We start from the raw sequence: 20,681 nt of genomic DNA, 5'->3' as shown, positions 1-20,681 counted from the left end.
AGTACCAGATCCGACACGCCGGAGAGGTGGCCACCTGGGGACTCCGGGACTTGGCGGCTCCAGTATTCCTCTGGTTCAGGTGGCGGTGGAAATCGTGTGGTTCCGGTTCGTTTCCTGACGGGCGTCTCCTATCGTCGAGCCTGCCCACACGACACCTTTATTAATTGACTGTTGCACATTCTGATTCTGCTGTGTTTGGTTGTGACATTCACACCAGTAAAGTGTTATAATTTGACTTCTTCCATTGTCCGTTCATTTACGCCCCCTGTTGTGGGTCCGTGTCACTACACTTTCCCAACAAAAAGTTGTTTTTTGTTGTTGGGGTTCTTTTCCCCGCAAAAACTTGATCTGGAATTTCTGTTACCGTATATATTTTAATCCAGTTGCAGTAGTCAGCATTGCTAAGATGGTCACGGAACATCCGAAAATGACCCTACTATATGAGTTTTTACTTCATGCTTGACTGCTTAAAAGAACCAAAGTTAATTTGATTTGTTTAAGTCCAACGTCTTTCTCTGTGACGTTCCTGTATCGCTAGTTAGCATGCTAACATCTCTGAAGGATGTCTTGTAAATCACTTCTGAGGTGTTTTCTGGTTACAAAAACCATGTTTTAGATTTCAGTGTTTATGTCTCGCTAACTTTTACAACATATGAGAAATAATGCTAAACGTATTAGATTAATACAGAATTTCAGCTGTTTAAGAGCGTTTTGGTTTATTTTTTGTTTGACTTTGCCTTTTTACTGGGATTGACAGACTGACACCATGTTGTGTTGCTCAGCAATTGCATAAAATAGACTTCTCATCTATTTTGGCCCCCACCTAGCTGGCAGCATAGTGACCGTTGTCTCTTGTCGCTGCAAAACACCCACTCTGATTGAAAATGAATGGTATTTCCTTGCTTTGTCTCTGTCGCTTGCTGTCATTTGTACCTAATGTAACTGTAGGATTTGTGCCAGAAAATCAACATCACGTAATAATGTTGTTGCATTAATACGGGCACTGAAAGAAACTTACATTCAGTGGACAGCAATGAAAAATGATATTACAATTGTTATGCTAACATCTGTTATAAATCCGTTGGTATTACTGTGACTTTTGGCAAATAAGTTGATTTGTCAGTTGTGGTATTTATGGACTAAGATGCCAGCCAATAGCAGTAGAAGTACTGAATGAAACCAAGTTGATCTGTTACGTCGGCCCTTCAACATTCATAAGCTCACCAAGTGATATTGTGACTATTTGTGGAGCTGCAAGGGAGAAAATGAAGTAGATAATCGTTTTGGTTGGAGGTCCAATGCAAAGAACACCAAAAGAACATGCATGACTTTGGCCTGAGCTTTAAAATGTTTTCCCTGAATGTTGTACTGCTCTTGAAGTACCCTGGTGCCTTTACTACACATTCGAGGCATTACACTATTTTTTTCTTTCCAGCAGCTAGTTGTCTCTTGGTTACCGACTCCAGTCTCTTCCTCTCAGCCTCTTCAGCTCGCTTTCTTTCCTCTTTCAGCTCTTTGTATCGCCACTTTGGGATCTCCAGGAAATTTCCCCCTCCTTCTATGGCGCTGCTCTTCCTGTGGATCTTTTCTGGTTCATAAGTGGGTTTGGGGGCTTTGGACACCCTGACCTTGGGGATGCTGAATCCTGGCCTGACACTGCTTCTCCTCATCACCATGTGCACTGGTAACAGGCTGGTCCTCCGCAGCTCGAGGCCATTGCTGTTGGCAACTGCAGCCAGACTGGAGCTCCTGTGTCTGGGTACTATACTCTGGACCTGAAGGCTGGCCCTACGTTCTGTTGAACCCTTGGCCACCAATGTGACCCGAGAGTTCTGGAACAGTTTTCGGTAGCTGTTTGCACGATCGGGGTTGATGGAGCGGATCTCCTTGACGCGTTGTTGACGGATGATCTCAGGAACTGCATGACGTCGTTTCCCCACACACGGAGGACTGTCAGGACACACCTGAAACATTATCAATAATATCTACTTATTACCATCATTTGCTAGAGTAATCAATATGCATATTTTGTGCTGAGTTTAAAGTTGATGTAATTAACATGAAAATCTGCTATGATGCCCAATCATAAGCCAGTTACTGTTTCCTTTAAAGCAACAGAGGAAAACATCATCCAAAAGGGAGGCTGCTGTACCAGTAACCTGGCTGCCCTGAAAAGTGCCCATAACAAAGCTAGCACTGTCAATGAGTGTGCGTGACAGCTGACTGAGAAACTCAACAGGCTAGTCTTTAAAATATTGTTTTTCTTCAAGTGGTAATACCTTCCATAAGTGTGCTGTCACATTTTTAGGTGGATGGTTGACTTTCCAGTAAGCCACAGACAATCAATTCCTTGCCTTTTTCTTGTAAATACGTTAAGGACTGTAAATCATAACTAGCAATGTAATTACTTAATGTTAACAAGTCCTGGTTAGGTCTAGGTCCTGAGTTTGGTTCCACCATTGCCCAGTTCCTTTCTGTGTGGAGTTTGCATGTTCTCCCCGTGTCTGTGTGGGTTTCCTCTGTGCACTCCGGGGTTCCTCCCATTATCACAAACATGCACATTAGGGTCATCCTCCTTTCTCTGCCTTTGAGCAAAGTGCCTCTAGATCTGTAGTTGGTCCCCAGGTGCCAAACTGTGGCTGCCTACTGCCCCTACTGTTTGGATTGTATCTAAATAAATGCAAAGGAGAAGTCTTGTATGTATGTATAATGACAATATAGGCTATTCTTCTACAATAACAACCCAACTAACAAGTTCGCTAACTTGACAAACCAAATCTTTACAATGATTTTCCACGCAGAGCAAATAATGTATTCTGATCAGATTCTCCGTGATGCTATGCACAGCCACTGGCTGGACTGGTTAGTCCAGATGACAGGATCCCTTTAATAGAATATTTATTTAATCTGACATCACTGCATCAGTTGCTACGTTTTAAACATCAGCAAAATGCTAGACCTTGCCTGGTGTATTGCTGCACCATCCCCACAGGTACATTATTACATACTCTAAATTTCTGGGGAGAGTCCTGGGTTCCTTTGAATGAATAGATCTGATGTCACACTGTTTGAACTTGCAATGTCAAACATTATTGATTTTATGGTAGTTGACTAACACTGGGCCAATATAAATTGTGTCACATCATAACAAAGCTTAGCTTTGTCGGGATGTTTTTACAGTCTCCCAAGGGGATACAGCTCCAGAGTGTGATGTAATATATCCATGACAATGGTCAGGCTGGTTCTACCCTATCTGGTTAAAGTAGCCGTTTTGTGTTTTGAAAGCCAATCTGAATGCATTGGGTAAATTTTGTCATTCTTGTGTACAGTAGTGATTGGTTAAACAATTGAGGTGTGTTATTTATATACATTTAATGCATCAACCATCACTTTGACAATAGAATTCAGCTTCATTCACACCACAGAATGCTAGTAGATTCGACATTATACGCAACCCCTCCTAGGGTTTACGCTGGTTTTATTGGAGGGTTATGGCGTCATTATGTCTCTACATGGGAAATCACTTCAGAGTTGTTACTTGTATATTCCACAACACGCACACCCCAGCACCAGCAAAACATCTCAGTTACCTACGCCTTCCACACTTCAAGCTGCATGGAAAAAATGGTGAGGCAGTTATCACTGTAAGACCAGAACCTCAAGATCAATGGAATCTTAAATACAGTCATATACCTTAAATAGTAGTTATAGACATGATCTGTTGGGGGGAGAATCATAGTTTGGGGAAATGTGTTACCAGAAGAAATATCTGGACATACGGTGCTAGAGTGCACTTCCATATATGACTTCATACACTGGCTTGGGGCCAGATTCAGCAGTAATGAGGCAAACATGAGCTACAGTTGAATTATTTGTTCTCACCGTGTGGCAGGCCACAGCAATAAAAGGGCTTCTCATGGCAGTTGTGACAGAAACCATTTGGTCAATAACTCCTCGATCCTCAGGGTTGGTGACATTTGCAATGTTGAAGAAGTGCCGCATGCTGTCAGACAGGCGCTTCAGACATCCGCGATGTTCTTTGGCTTTGGCCACCAGAGAAATCAGTGGAGGCCACTCCAGACTGGAACACCACATTAGGTATTAACCCTCTGCATACTTTCCCCTTCAGTTTTTGTGTTTTCATATCTCCATGTGTGGGTTTTACCTGTATCTTTCACAGAACTGATAGGGGCAGGGCCGGTCCATCAAGCGTGCCATTACCCACGCCGTTTCGTAGCGGCCTGTAAACAGCGCCCACTCCCTGGCAGTGAAGTGGCGGCTTAAGTCCCTTGCGCTTATGTCCGCTCCTGGTGGAGAACAACAGACAGTGTAGCTAAAAACATCCATAAAATGTTGGTATAGCCAATGGTGGGCACAGTTATGCTAATCTGCGAACAGCTAATTAGCAAAGATATTGCCTGTGTTTGCAGACTGGTTTTTTCAGGTAACTTTGAAAACCACTGCTCAGAAAAAAAAAAAATTTAATAAATTTTAACGGTTAAAAAAAAGTCAACCGTTAAATCATAAATGTTTGTTCCTGCTGGAGCTTATATGTCATCTGCAGGGGTGGTGGCCAAGTGGTTAATGCGCTTGGTTTCAGTGCAGAAGGTTCTGGGTTCAAATCCCACCCCTACCACATTTCTCCATGTAATGTGGAGTTGCGTTAGGAAGGGCATCCGGCGTAAAACTTGTGCCAATTCAACATGCAGATCCACCTTGGATTTGCTGTGGCGACCCCGAGTGCAAACAAGGGAGCAGCCAAAGGGACTTACGGAGCTTATATGTCATCTGCACGAACGTCACAGGAGACTATTTATTGATAAATATTCCAGTTTCAGAGAACAGTATTTATCACTCTGTTAGCTTCGTCCTGTTTTGTTGAGTTGGATGAGCCATGTTTGATAATCACAGCGCAGCAGTGCTGTATATTTTTCTGCATAGATATGGTAAATTCCAGATGTTCCACTTTGTTAGCAGTGATGTCACATTCATAATGTGAAGATGGAGTGAAGTTTTGTGCAAGTGTTTCTCTTGCATTATCCACTTTGCTTATTCTCTCTGCTGCTCCTAAATAACTTTCCAGTTAGACAGTAATACATAAGCACACTCTGACGTGTTCTGACAGAATACTGTTTCCAAATTTCCCATCATTAAACACAAACTCTCACACTGATGTTTAATGGTGAATGTTGGCTGCGTGACATGCTAACATGCTATACAGGCAGCCACTTGCTCACACAGTCCTCATATCTGAATGTTTGATTACAAGTCTACTCAACATGACTACATTCATACAATAGTTAGCAGTTACTGTTAGCCTCAGGAAAAAACTTTGCAGTTATCAGTTTTATGTTTTCATAGTTAACTTTTTAGCTAGTGGATTAGCGGTTATAAGAGCTATCATTTCGATTAGCTGGAGTCAACAGACAGGTTAGAGGTAAAACAATTGTTGACCTACAGAAAATTATTTTTATAATCATTAAATTAATATTTTTTTACTCTTTTCTCTTTTATATTACTTTTAAGAGATTAGGTTGAGAATTTGAGCAGTTGAACGTTAACTTAAATCCAATGTTAGACACAAGCTAACATTAGCATTCAGCATAGACGAGGGACACAATGGGACACGTGTGGTCTTGAGCTATTGACCTTTTTCTTGGGGGCATTATTTCAGAAGTTTTGTTTATGTCCTTCACTTCTCAGGTGAACAGCAGCAGGAGGGCTTGTGGTTGGTTGTTGGCGCTGATCAAAGCAGATTATTTGAGCAAATCTATCAACTTCTGCTTTTAAATTCCATTCTAAACCTTTGCAAATCAGCACCGCCTTACCTGCCAATATGAGCGCACGCACACAGTCCACACGGCCCTGCATGGCTGCCTTCATCACCGCAGTGAAGCCGTGACAGTTCCTCCGCTCGATGTCCAGCCCAGAGTAGTAGTTCAACAGATAGTTGGTGATTGTTATGTGACCTTTTAAAAAACACAGTACTGTAGTTGTTGTTGTTTGTAATGTAAACCTGGTGTAACTGTAGAAGGAGTGATGGGCGATAGTTGTGTTGTACGTGTGGGTCTTACCTGCCTGTGCGGCGGTGATGAGAGCGGTATTTCCTTCACTGTCCTGCCAGTTGACATCCAGATATGGGCACTGAGACAGCGCTATGATGACATCTACATAACCTTGGTAACATGCAACCAGCAGCCCTATCTGAGGCAGAGCGAAAGGACAACAGAGATAAAGGACAACGAAGAAGATGATGAAACAGCGAGCTAATCACCAAAAAATGGAACTGCTTTATCCATAACCGGCAGAACTTCAGCCATGTTCAACCATACAATTTGAGTTAAACAATTATGACCTTAAGTTTGACCTTTCAGGTTCATCCAAGGTTAATGGTCATGTGGTCATAAGGAAGGTGATATATGACTTCATCACTCATCTTCAACCGCTAACTCCAATTAGGAGTCGCGGGGGCTGGAGCCTATGCCAGCAGTCATAGGGTGTGAGGCGGAGTACATCCTGGACAGGACGCCAGTCTGTCGCAGGGCCACATACAGACAAACACATTCACACCCACATGCACACCTACTGCCAGTTTAAAGTTTCCAATCCACCTAACCTGCATGTCTTTGGATGTGGGAGGAAGCCGGAGCACCCGGAGAGAACCCACGCAAACATGGGGAGAACACAGAAACTCCACATAGAAAGGCCACAGGTGGGAATCGATCCCATGACCTTCTCACTGTGAGGCAACAGTGCTAAGCCACAGTGCTGCCCATGACTTCATATTAGTGTTTAATAGTAACCACAGGTGCATTTTTGCCCAACTCCTTGGACCAGCCAATTCTAAATATCCTGTTCGTAAGCACTGGGCCCAAATATTGACATTAACCTGTGACTTTGACTTTTAAGCAGTTTTAGTCCTTGGCTGACCATCGATCATTCAACATGTTAGGTGCAAATCAGATCAAATCTCTGAGTTATTTTGTTCAGATATAGGTGGGCACATAAGGCAAAAAGCAATACCCCTGGATGCACTACCCATTTTGTACACAGGTCAAAAAGTGTCATCAGTGCAGCTTTTGTAGGCAACCACAAAATGACTGGACAAACAGGCCAAAAGCATATCCACTGTCTGCTTGGAAGAGCAGAATCCAGAGAAAAAAGGAGTAACAAAGTCATTGGAGGGTATGAAAACAACCGGAGTCGCCTTTAACCCCATTAGCCACTGCAGAGGCAAGTTTATTTCAGCTGTGATCTTCCACACAAATACTGAGATTAAGTACTGAAAGTGGGTAATGGATTTGCTTTTGGGTCTTGTTGGCTGGAAAGAGGAGTTGTTTTGGTATTCTCTGTGCTCTCTGCCTTCCGTTCACTTTGCATAACTTATGTGGCTGCAAAAGGCCAGACCAGAGTCACATCCTGCTGCTCCTCCTGGGGGATCCCACTGGGATATGTAATCCCGCCAGCGTTTATTATCTGTGTCAACCACCAGAGGAAGACACTCAGAATTCAGACTTTTATCCCCAACACATCTTTATGATGTCATAATTAGAGACTATGAGATCAAAGGTAACCCCATCGGGATGGTAAAGAAACTGCAGAATGAACTAAAAAGAACTTATGAGGCTGATTTGGTTCATTGCTCAATTTAAAATAAATTAAATTTGACCAAATGACCATTTCTAAAGGTTTTACCTCAATCTGTGAAGCTTGACTTTCAGCACAAACAGTAATAAGGAGTCTCCCTGTCTGATAATGTGGATTACTGAGTACATATTTGTTTTTTGCCCGCATGTCTGCAAATTCTGGAGTATCTGAAAGCTGCACTTCTTCAACCAACATAAACAAGTTGAGACAGGAAGTAAGAGGGGGGAAAAGAAAAAGACAGAGGAGGAGAATGAGAGAGAGAGACAAAAAGAAAGGAAAAAGAAAAGAAAAAGGACAGAGAGAGAGGTGTGGGAGCTGTGAATGGAATTTGGGAGCAAGAACTTTTCAACATCACATAAAAAAGTGTACTGAAATATCTACACTTGGAATACAAATTTTAAAAAACCTGAATGGCTTTGAGCGCATTTGAATATAAATAATACAGTAATTCACAAATTAACAAGAACAATACACGCTCTCAAAAGGTATTTAGTTAATCAGTGTTATGTGGGCCGCCAGAAGAGGAGGTACTGCTGGCCCACCACCAGAGGGCGCCCTGCCTGAAGTGCGGGCTTCAGGCAGGTTTACAGTATTTGGTGGACTGGGAGGGGTATGGACCCGAAGAACGCTCCTGGGTGAAGAGGAGCTTCATCCTGGACCCGGCCCTCCTGGCCAATTTCTACCGTCGCCACCCGGACAAGCCTGGTCGGGCGCCAGGGGGCGCCCGTTGAGGGGGGAGGTCCTGTTGTGTGGGCCGCCAGAAGAGGAGGTACTGCTGGCCCACCACCAGAGGGCGCCCTGCCTGAAGTGCGGGCTTCAGGCACTAGAGGGCGCTGCCACCTCACAGGAACAGCCGAGGTGACAGCTGTCACTCATCAACTGTGACAGCTGTCACCGATCATCTGCACTTCATCCCGGATAAAAGCAGGATGACACCTCCACCACGTCGCCGAGATATCGTTCTTCTAAGGAGGTAATATTCTCTGCCGTACTAAAGGAATTATAACTTACGTGTGCTCTGTTAGCAGCCGTTGTCCTGTGGTGCCTTGTCAGCTGATTGGTGGTTTGTGAGAGTGCCGACGTCTTCGCCTCTCACTCTTTCCAGATAAGTGCTTAAACAGGAGCTGCACGAGTGTGTGATTTGAGGTGGAATTCCCACCGTTGTTGTTACTGGGTGTACACACACCCACACTTGACTGTCTTTGCTCTTCGCCAGCAGTACCAGATCCGACACGCGGAGACGGTGGCCACCTGAGGGACTCGGGACCTGGCGGCTCCAGTATCCTTCGGGTTCGGTGGCGGAGGAAATCGTGTGGTTCCGGTTCTTCTCTAGACGGACGTCTCCTATCGTCGAGCCTGCCCACACGACACCTTTATCCATTGACTTTGTATCATTCTATAATCTGCTGTGTATGGTTGTGGCATTCACAACAGTAAAGTGTTCAAATTTGACTCCTTCTATTGTCCGTTCATTTGCACCCCCTGTTGTGGGTCCGTGTCACAACACTTTCACAACAGGATATCTCGGCCAGCGTCATGGACTCCGAGGGGCGTCACCCAGCGATTGAACAGCCAATGGGAGAGCAGGGTGCACAGGCGTCTGCAGGAGGCGTGATTGGTGAGTTGCAGCACATCCTCACCGCCTTTACGGCTCGGTTGGATCAGATGACCGAGCAAAACATCCTCCTGAACCGCAGGGTGGAGGCTCTCTCCGCACAGGTGGCAGCGAGTGCTCAGGGCACTGCTGCAGCTCCTCCTCCTGCCGACCCTGTGCAGGATATAAATGTTCCAGTGGTCGTTCAACAACCCCTCCCACCATCCCCTGAAGCATACATAAGCCCCCCAGAGCCGTACGGAGGTTGTGTGGAGACGTGCGTGGACTTTCTCCTGCAGTGTTCGCTCATCTTTGCACAACGTCCCGTCATGTACGCGTCTGATGCTAGTAAAGTAGCTTATGTGATTAATTTGCTTTGAGGAGAGGCACGCGCTTGGGCTACGGCGCTTTGGAAGCAAAATTCACGGCTCCTTCATACGTACACTGGGTTTGTGAGGGAGTTCAAAACCGTGTTTGATCACCCTAACAGGGGAGAGACCGCTTCAACTGTGCTGCTGTCAATGAGACAGGGACGCCAGAGCGCAGCCGCTTATGCAGTCGACTTCCGCATTGCGGCTGCGAGGTCCAGCTGGAATAACGCTGCGCTCCGCGCCGCCTTCGTAAACGGACTGTTGTCGGTCCTGAAGGAGCACCTGGTGGCCAAGGACGAACCGCGGAAATTAGATGGGCTTATCGACCTTGTTATACGGTTAGACAATCGGTTGGAGGAACGCCGTCGGGAATGAGACGAAGGGCGTGGCCGGGCACGCACCGTCCCTCTTCCTTCCGGGTCCGAAAAAGGTCCGCCCTTCCCACGCTCCATGGCCTCTACGCCCCTTGTGACTACAGCTCCCCCTGCTGACGAAGCTATGGACACGAGCAGGGCCACATTCAGACCACCGAATAGACAGAGGAGGCTTCCCCGCGGGGCGTGTTTTGTTTGTGGCTCAATTGAGCACCAATTGAGAGACTGCCCCGAATGGTTAAACACCAACGCCCGCCCCTAGAAACTGGGCTTAGGGTGGGCCAAGAAATTCAAGTGGGACACACACATATTTCCACACGACTCCCAGTTACAATCCTTAGCGGGGATTTAACCCTTCAGGCCCCAGCACTGGTAGACACAGGGTCAGAAGGGAATCTGCTGGATAGCAGATGGGCCAGGGAGGTAGGGCTCCCTCTGGTGGCGCTGCCTTCGCCATTGCAGGTGCAAGCACTAGATGGCACCCTACTCCCTTTAATCACACACAGGACACTACCAGTAACTCTGGTGGTGTCAGGGAATCATCGGGAGGAAACGGAGTTTTTTGTGACTCCCTCTACCTCCCGTGTGATTCTGGGGTTCCCATGGATGTTAAAACACAATCCCCGGATTGACTGGCCGTCCGGGGTGGTGGTACAGTGGAGCGAGACCTGCCATCGGGTGTGTTTAGGATCCTCGGTCCCTCCCGGTTCCCAGGCTAAGGAGCAGGTCAAAGTCCCTCCCAATCTGTCAGCGGTGCCGGTTGAGTACCACGATCTTGCTGACGTTTTCAGCAAGGATCGGGCACTCACCCTTCCCCCGCACCATCCGTACGATTGCGCCATCGATTTGATTCCAGGCATGGAGTTCCCGTCCAGCAGGCTGTACAACCTCTCACGACCTGAGCGCGAATCGATGGAGACCTACATCCAGGACTCCTTAGCTGCCGGGCTGATCCGGAACTCCACCTCCCCGATGGGAGCAGGTTTCTTTTTTGTGGGCAAGAAAGATGGCGGTCTTCGTCCATGCATTGATTATCGGGGCTGAACGAGATCACGGTTCGCAACCGATACCCATTGCTTTTGTTGGATTCGGTGTTCACCCCCCTGCATGGAGCCAAAATATTCACGAAACTGGATCTTAGGAACACATATCACCTAGTTCGGGTCCGGAAGGGAGACGAGTGGAAGACGGCATTCAACACCCCGTTAGGTCATTTTGAGTACCTGGTCATGCCGTTCGGCCTCACTAACGCCCGCGCGACGTTCCAAGCTTTGGTAAATGACGTCTTGCGGGACTTCCTGCACCGATTCGTCTTCGTATATCTGGACGATATACTCATTTTTTCTCCGGACCCTGAGACTCATGTACAGCATGTACGTCAGGTCCTGCAGTGGTTGTTGGAGAACCGGCTGTTTGTGAAGGGCGAGAAGTGTGAGTTCCACCGCACCTCTTTGTCCTTCCTGGGGTTCATAATCTCCTCCAACTCCGTCGCCCCGGATCCGGCCAAGGTCACGGCGGTGAGAGACTGGCCCCAACCTACGAGCCGTAGGAAGCTGCAACAGTTCCTCGGCTTCGCAAATTTTTACAGGAGGTTCATTAAGGGGTACAGTCAGGTAGGTAGCCCCCTGACAGCCCTGACCTCTCCAAAAGTCCCCTTCACCTGGTCGGATCGGTGCGATGCCGCGTTCAAGGAGTTGAAACAGCGCTTCTCGACTGCACCCGTCTTGGTGCAGCCCGATCCCAGTCGCCAGTTTGTGGTTGAAGTGGACGCCTCTGACTCAGGGATAGGAGCCGTGCTATCCCAGAGCGGAGAGACCGATAAGGTTCTTCACCCGTGTGCCTATTTCTCCCGCAGGTTGACCCCTGCAGAACGGAACTATGACGTGGGCAATCGAGAACTCCTAGCGGTGAAAGAGGCTCTTGAGGAGTGGAGACACCTGTTGGAGGGAGCATCAGTGCCATTCATGGTTTTTACTGACCACCGGAACCTGGAGTATATCAGGACCGCCAGACGGCTGAACCCCAGGCAAGCCCGCTGGTCACTGTTCTTCGGTCGTTTTGACTTCCGAATCACCTACCGCCCCAGGACCAAGAACCAGAGGTTGGATGCCTTGTCCCCGGTGCATGAACATGAAGTCAAAACGAGCTGTCGGATCCACCGGAACCCATCGTACCGGAGTCCACTATCATGGCCACCCTTACCTGGGACGTGGAGAAGACCATCCGGGAGGCCCTGGCACGAAGCCCGGATCCCGGAACAGGGCCAAAGAACAGACTTTACGTCCCACCAGAAGCCAGGGCTGCCGTCCTGGACTTCTGTCACGGGTCCAAGCTCTCCTGCCACCCAGGGGTGCGTAGGACCGTGGCAGTGGTCCGGCAGCGCTTCTGGTGGGCGTCCCTGGAGGCTGACGTCCGGGCTTACATCCAGGCCTGCACCACCTGTGCCAGGGGCAAGGCGGACCACCAAAAGACACAGGGACTCCTTCAACCACTTCCTGTGCCTCGTCGCCCCTGGTCCCACATCGGTCTGGATTTCGTCACGGGCCTCCCGCCGTCCCAGGGCAACACCACCATCCTCACGATAGTGGACCGGTTCTCCAAGGCGGCCCACTTCGTGGCCCTCCCGAAGCTCCCATCGGCCCAGGAGACAGCGGATCTCCTGGTCCACCATGTCGTAGGTCTGCATGGGATACCAACAGACGTCTCAGATCATGGTCCCCAGTTTTCCTCGCAGGTTTGGAGAAGTTTCTGCCGGGAGCTGGGGGCCGCCGTGAGCCTCTCGTCTGGGTATCACCCTCAGACCAACGGACAGGCTGAATGGGCTAACCAAGAGCTGGAGCAGGCCCTGCGATGTACCACATCCGCACACCCGACGGCTTGGAGTGAACACCTGGCCTGGATCGAGTATGCGCATAACAGCCAAGTGTCCTCTGCCACCGGCCTCTCCCCGTTCGAGGTGAGTCTGGGGTATCAGCCCCCTTTGTTTCCTGTGGTGGAGGGAGAGGTCGGTGTACCCTCGGTCCAGGCCCACCTGCGGAGATGCCATCGGGTGTGGCGCACCGCCCGTTCGGCCTTGTTGAGGGCCCGGACGAGGGCAAAGACCCATGCAGACCGTCGACGATCCCCGGCCCCCGCATATCGGCCCGGGCCGGAGGTGTGGCTATCCACAAGGGACATTCCCCTCCAGGTGGATTCCCCTAAACTGAAGGACCGGTACATAGGGCCCTTCAAGATCCTCAAGGTCCTCAGTCCCGCCGCAGTGAGGCTCCAACGTCCGACCTCACTGCGGATCCATCAAGTATTTCACGTATCCAGATTGAAACCACATCACACCTCACCCCTCTGTACACCCGGTCCGACGCTGCCTCCTGCCCGTATCATCGACGGGGAGCCAGCTTGGACAGTGCGCCGGCTCCTGGATGTCCGTCGAATGGGCCGGGGTTTACAGTATTTGGTAGACTGGGAGGGGTATGGACCCGAAGAACGCTCCTGGGTGAAGAGGAGCTTCATCCTGGACCCGGCCCTCCTGGCCAATTTCTACCGTCGCCACCCGGACAAGCCTGGTCGGGCGCCAGGGGGCGCCCGTTGAGGGGGGAGGTCCTGTTGTGTGGGCCGCCAGAAGAGGAGGTACTGCTGGCCCACCACCAGAGGGCGCCCTGCCTGAAGTGCGGGCTTCAGGCACTAGAGGGCGCTGCCACCTCACAGGAACAACCGAGGTGACAGCTGTCACTCATCAACTGTGACAACTGTCACCGATCATCTACACTTCATCCCGGATAAAAGCAGGATGACACCTCCACCATGTCGCCGAGATATCGTTCTTCTAAGGAGGTAATATTCTCTGCCGTACTAAAGGAATTATAACTTACGTGTGCTCTGTTAGCAGCCGTTGTCCTGTGGTGCCTTGTCAGCTGATTGGTGGTTTGTGAGAGTGCCGACGTCTTCGCCTCTCACTCTTTCCAGATAAGTGCTTAAACAGGAGCTGCATGAGTGTGTGATTTGAGGTGGAGGTGGAATTCCCACCGTTGTTGTTACTGGGTGTACACACACCCACACTTGACTGTCTTTGCTCTTCGCCAGCAGTACCAGATCCGACACGCGGAGACGGTGGCCACCTGAGGGACTCGGGACCTGGCGGCTCCAGTATCCTTCGGGTTCGGTGGCGGAGGAAATCGTGTGGTTCCGGTTCTTCTCTAGACGGACGTCTCCTATCGTCGAGCCTGCCCACACAACACCTTTATCCATTGACTTTGTATCATTCTATAATCTGCTGTGTATGGTTGTGGCATTCACACAGTAAAGTGTTCAAATTTGACTCCTTCTATTGTCCGTTCATTTGCGCCCCCTGTTGTGGGTCCGTGTCACTACACTTTCACAACAATAAGGTTATGTCCACCGATCCCACAAAACACGGTTGTTTAAATGGGAAGGCGGTGCTTTCTCATTTAAACACAAATATATGAAATACAACATTTTTGTTTTTTAGCACAAATACATGCAAAAAAATAGAAGCTAATAATAGCAGGAATACTAAAAACCTGTTGCTGTTCTGCTTTTAAACACCCAGCAGGAATTTCAAAGCCAAACTGTGAAAAACTTTTTTTCCCTCTTTAATGTGAATATGAATTTTCTTAAACACAAACACTAAAATTCCAGAATATACTCAATGTTCAAGTGGATAGTTTTGAGAAAGTAACAAAATGTATTGAAAATTTTACGTATATCACTGAAAGACTACATCCAGAAAGTCTAATTCTAAAACTGTCACATGAACACTGTTGTTTGTAGGGACCTAATAACTGGGAACCTTCTGGGAATCATAATTAGTGCCTCAGCCAGGTGTGTTGGAAAGATCAACCAGTCATACGGTGAGGGAAACACGTTTTACAATCACACAAAGGTGCCTAATTAATATCATCCAGGTATTATTTTCAGTGTTCGTTATTATCATTAAAATAAGGTCAAAACTTCTCAATGCAGATTTAACTATATAGTGTTTCCCATAATGTTTTTTGCTTAAGAATTGAACAGATATTAAAAACATATTTCCAGAAAATCCCCTGGCAGTTTCTAGCCTTAGCTTCAGGTTTTAACACACATATACGCAAAGTACTTCAACTGTGTGTTTAATGATTTAGGTGGTATACAGGCCAAAGTACTACCTATTATTGTATTATTCCCAAACACAAAATTATTATTAATGTCCATACTTGTAATTAAATAAGTATGGAAGTTATGGTGCTTGCTGCTTTTTTATAACAAGGCATCATGGTGGTTGAAGAGCCTCAATGTCACCAGCTATTTTTTCAACTCTGCTTGACGTCAACACATAACATCATTGTTGTCAAAGGTTTGATACATTTGTTAACCCCAGCAGAGCAGACGTCTGCACAAAAAAGTGTTTCATTACCTCATCTAGTTCCTGAGATATAGCAATTCATTTATTCAGCACAGTCTCATGTTTTGTTTTTTTGACACCGTCACAAAATGCATCACATTTTCATGACACGACCAATTTTGAGTTACTATTTTTAACCCTAACCATAACCCCAACAGCCCCCACCGTGTCACCGCACATTTTGTGATACTATCACGAAAATGTAACATTTCATGATGGCATCACAAACTAATAGATTAAATCACTTTTCCTGATAACATCACGACCTTGGCACGAGATCAGGTTGAATTTATTTTACTCAGTGACCTCTGATTTGTGCTTTACCTTAGACCTATAACCTTTGTTGTAAGTGGGCCATCTACTGAGTTTATCCACTATTTTTATTGAAATTGCTCTTTACATTTTGAAGATATCTCCATGAACAGAAACAAATATGAACATTACAATAGCCTCATCCCACTTCCACAACAAGGCCAATAATATTTGAATATTTTGATTTCATATTACTTGCAGAGAGGAAGAAATGTCAGCAAGGTGACTCAGTGAATCTGTTATGTGGTACTATGTTCATGTTTGGGGTTTTGTACTTTCTTTGTATTCATGGTTGGGGTTTTGTATTTTCTTTGTATTCATGTTTGGGGTTTTGCCTTTGTGTACTGACTTCTGCCAGTTTACCCAGTAAATCCTTTTACTCATTCTACGCCTCTGTGTGAGTCCTGCATTTGTGTCCAGCTTTTTTTGGTCCAAGTTACTGACAGATTCTATGATACCTAGAGCAGTTTTTTGTCAGGTGAATGCAATGTAGCAAGCTTATTTATTTTGGTCCCAACCCCAATTAGGTTTCTTGTGTTGAGAGGTCATAATGCAAACTGATAATTACACAAGTCACTTTAGTTCAGCTAAACTAAAAAAATGACATAGCTCCTAATATGGGAGCTGCTATGTATAGTATCATCAGCATATATTGACGTGATATGTATACGTGCTGCTGGAGACATCTTGCACCATTTACAGTGCATGTCCAGTAGAAAATGGGATTCCTGTAAGAAAGTAGATGTTTTCTTCCTCCTGTACTTTTTCATTGCCTGGGGATTACTGGGGTGGACCTTACAGCAATAAACCACAGTTTAATATTAAAACACAACAACACAGTTTTACTGCTGAAAAGGTAGCATGAAATAAAGCCGCAACTCCTATATATACGGCCCATGGGCCCACTGGTGCTGGTAGATATCTCCAAATTATGTTTCTTGTAGGGGATGAGAGTCTTATTTCAGTTCTGCTTCACTGAAATACAACATAAGTGATGCTTAAGGGCAGAATGGGACAAAAAGGTTTAACAATTGAGACCCATGTGTCTCATGTTGACAAATTTACACAAAGTTTAGCGTCTTCCCAGCCCGCTGGGATGAAGCCTCGGAAGCCAGATAATTCTGCATTCGAGATCTTGTTGCAGTAGAAAAGCCACGTGAACTTAAATAAACCCCTAGATAACAACAAGTCGGGCGGTTAGCCAACTGGGGACATTACTGCAGTCAGCCTTGAGAATTTTAAAGAGGAAAGGGGTGTGAGAGGTCCCGAGGAGTAACTGCTGGACATCCTGGAATAAGTTCACTGACACTGGCCTGGGTCCAGATAACTCTGTTTGGACACACACACACAGACTGCCTCTGTGCCTCTCGTTGTCTCTCTCTCACACACATTGTTGGAGACCCTCCAAACTTGATGTGATGTACTTTAACAGACTGCCCTGCAACATGTGTGTAGCAATCTTAGTTGCCAAACAATGTCCCACTTAACCTATGAAACACCTTCAGACACACATGCACAAACAAATTTTGCCGTTTTTCCCCCTCTGAGCTCCAGTTTTCTCCTTAGCACAGTAAAATATCTTACATCTCTTCCAAGCTTATGGTGACACACATTTCCTTATTCAAAAAATCCAAACAAAGTCAAGCACATGAGCGAAATGCACACAGGAATCAGAAAAGTGTGACCACGTGCTACATAATATTACCCAGTCAGTGACAAAAATACCAGAACCTGATAGCCCCCAAACAATCACTAGATGAAACCGTGTGTGTTTGAACGACATACTGGAATTAATGCAGGTCCAAATCTGCCTTTGATGGCAATTTATTTGGCCAATCTTTAATACTGTCTAAATGATGTTGGTTGTACTGCATTCAACCTCTTGGCAAACTTTCCCAGCTTTCCTGAATTCATGTTTTAAGGTGTTTTTACACCAAAAAGTTCAGAACAAGTCTTGGGGGATTTCTTCCACCATCCGTGGGCTACATTTGGGTTTGTTTTCACATTGCATTTATATGAGCAACCCAAAAATCCTGTTGACTCAACCTACGAGCTACCGCTCCCTACACTGACTAATGTTTGATTTGTCGAAGGATACGTGTATGTGATATGTCTGTGTGTTGATGGTTCCAGGGGTATTACAGCTTGAATCAGCAGAGACAAAATATATGCAGGTTAATTCAGATCATTTTGTTGGCATTGTAATAGTACTAATATGGTATTATTACCCATGTGCAATACGCAACACTAGTTACAATTCTGCAAGTATACCCTTGTGTGAAAAATGTGTTGACAAGGAGTAGAATTGTGCAAAAAAATCAAGCAAGCAAGTCAGTTCTGACCAATAATCAACAGTCAATGCAGAGATTACTTTTTTCCACCAGAAGCAAAAATTCAAGGCCCATCCTCTATCCTGAAGACCTTCTACTCCTCAGCTATGCAGATTGTCCTAACAAGCAGCATCACCTGGTCTGGGAGCTGCTCGGCTGGTGACGGTGGTGCCCTGCAGAGAGCGGGCGTTCCAACATCCCAACCTGCAGGGCATATCCACCAGGAGGGGGAGGCTGAGACTTCAGCACGTTACAAAAACCATTTAACACCCTGATAATAGACTCTTCAGGCTGCCAAGGTCTAGCAGGCACCTCTGTAGTCACATGGCCAACACTGAAAGACTGAAGAGGAGCTTCGATCCTCAGGCCAACCTACTCCAAAACACACAAAGTTCACTTCCAAATAAGCACACCACTGCTGTCAAATATTGCTTAAGCCACAAAGTTTATCCAAACTGTGTAATTATAACAGTATACTTATCTCGTACATTTTACATTTTTTACAGCTTTTGAGTCACTTTATTAGATTTTATCGTAGAAATATTGCTGATCTCCAACATATTTTACAAGTCAAGTCAAGTCTGAGAGCATGCACTGACTCCACACTTTGTTGTTTCAACCACACCCCAAAACTGTGCTGGGTTCTCGATGGCGACCACCCAGAGAGACAATCAATCTACTGCAGCTAGGTGACACGCTGGTGTCCTCTTGGGCTTCTCCAGTCACAGTGGTCCTCAACACTGAGACACCTGTGTGCTGGATCGGATCTTGTGCATAGAAATGGTCCACATGTCCAAAATGCAAGTGATACTCTTCATCTGAATTTCCCTAGATGTAGTCACTCACTGAACACAAAGTCATTCCAGTGGTACCCAAGGATCCTCCAAAGAACTCAAGTATCAAAGACGTAAGTCATCTCAAAGCACTGTACACTAAGCTTTGAGATGTTAACCAACCCATTCTTTATTTTTGTCTCCCTACACAAGTCCCTTATTATTTTCACTACTTATTTTTAAATGAGGTGGCACAGTGGAGCAGTGGTTAGCACTGCTCCCTCAGAGCAAGGAGGCCGTGGGATTGCGTCCCACCTGTGGCCTTTCTGTGTCGAGTTTGCACGCTCTCCCCGTGCTCACGTGGGCTCCCTCCAGGTACTCTGACTTCCTCCCACATCCAAAGAGATGCAGATTAGGTGAAGTGGAGACGTTAACTGTTTGTGTGGGTGTGAGTGTGTTTGTCTGTCAGACTGGCATCCTGTCCAGGGTGTACGCCACCTCATGCCCTTTGACTGCTGGGATAGGCTCCAGCCCCATGTGACCCTTAATTGGACTAAAGAAGCCCTGGTCCCACCAAATAATGAACAGTGAAATGAGCCATGTAGCATGTTTATTTTTTTGGTACAAGAGGAGATATTAAACAATTGTGGGAGAATAGTGGCTCTGAGTGGCTTAGAGGCAGAATATTCAGCTCACGAGGCTCATCTCTGAGCGTGGTGCTAATTTCAAGAAGTGCAAAATTTCTTCCACGTGGCGTCGTCGTGACGCCACGTGGATGCAACCTAGTGCCGAGACGATGTAGCTCAACTCCAGAACACTGTGACGGTTGCAAAAGACAAAGCGAATCGGATGCCAAAAAATAACGTTTAATTTTTTCTGCATCGAGCACAGGACACAGAAAAGAAGTGGTTTCAACTCAAGTCAGGGCAAAGCAACAGTACTCAACATGACTGAAAGCCACACCTTCACAATACAATGTTACCCGATGACAATTTATGATTCCTGCTGTGTTCCATTGTTCCCGAAGTATAAATCACATAGGATTGTTTTTATACCGTGTACACAATGCAGTAAAACTACACGCTCAAAAGAGCACAGAAAAAAAATGCTGATTGCAGCCTGACAGCTGCTGCAGCTACTCACTCTTAAATTCTCTCACAACTGTGTTTAAATAAAGTCCACAAATGTCCTGCTCACAGACTAATTGCCAGAGACATGAGATGTCCATATCCAGTAAAAAGTCGAGACATCTCCAGTCCACTCATGGACGATTCGTTCGCGCGCACATGTGAACAATTAAAAGAAAAAAAACTGGCTGGCTGCAGGCAGTTCCTCGCTCTCCCCGCAAACTCTCTTTTAACTGTGTTAAATAAAGGACAAAAAAGGACATTAAGTCCTGCTCACAGACTTACTGCCAGAGACAGGACATGTCCACATCAAGTATAACTCCAGACATCTCTACATTTACTCATGGACAGTGCGTGTGTGCATGCAGCTCACGGTCAAAGGAAGAAAGACCAACTATAACAGAAATCAGAGCGCAGACCTGCAGCCCGGCACAAGAACAACTATGAACTAGAAGACAAATCAGAGTGCACAGTCTGGCTACAGGTTCTCCTCTGCTTATTATTCAGTGTGACTGAGGCTTAAGTGAGTATATAAAATGGGTGGATGGATTTTTAAATGAAGTGAACATAAAGTAAAGCGCTCAAGTCACCACTTAATTTGCAACCCATCCATCACCTACAATTATGAAGACAGGTCAGATCATACACCAAATCAGCTGCAATGACATTTAGAGAGATGGTGAAGAGCTCTAATGCCTAGAAGGAGCCAGTTGAGATGGTTTGGGAATCTGAAAAGGACACCTCCTGAATGCCTC

At 46.4% G+C, this 20,681-nt stretch overlaps 1 protein-coding gene across 1 annotated transcript in view; it reads right to left on the bottom strand.

Annotated features, from left to right (window-relative positions):
• Positions 1 to 324: 324 nt before the first annotated feature.
• Positions 325 to 20,681, bottom strand: part of ankrd33ba (ankyrin repeat domain 33ba) — a 41,929-nt gene continuing 21,572 nt past the window's right edge. The window contains exons 2-6 of the mRNA XM_034165213.1: positions 6,075 to 6,204; positions 5,829 to 5,969; positions 4,166 to 4,307; positions 3,883 to 4,081; positions 325 to 1,964 (exon numbers count right to left, since the gene is read on the bottom strand). Of these exons, the coding sequence (XP_034021104.1) occupies positions 1,413 to 1,964; positions 3,883 to 4,081; positions 4,166 to 4,307; positions 5,829 to 5,969; positions 6,075 to 6,204 (1,164 nt within the window). The 3' untranslated portion in view covers positions 325 to 1,412. The remainder of the gene's footprint in view (positions 1,965 to 3,882; positions 4,082 to 4,165; positions 4,308 to 5,828; positions 5,970 to 6,074; positions 6,205 to 20,681) is intronic.

The sequence above is a fragment of the Thalassophryne amazonica genome, chromosome 1, assembly GCF_902500255.1.
Source record: "Thalassophryne amazonica chromosome 1, fThaAma1.1, whole genome shotgun sequence".
NCBI lineage: Eukaryota > Metazoa > Chordata > Actinopteri > Batrachoidiformes > Batrachoididae > Thalassophryne > Thalassophryne amazonica.
Note: the sequence above shows the minus strand (reverse complement) of the source record. Positions and strands in the feature narration are given on the sequence as shown.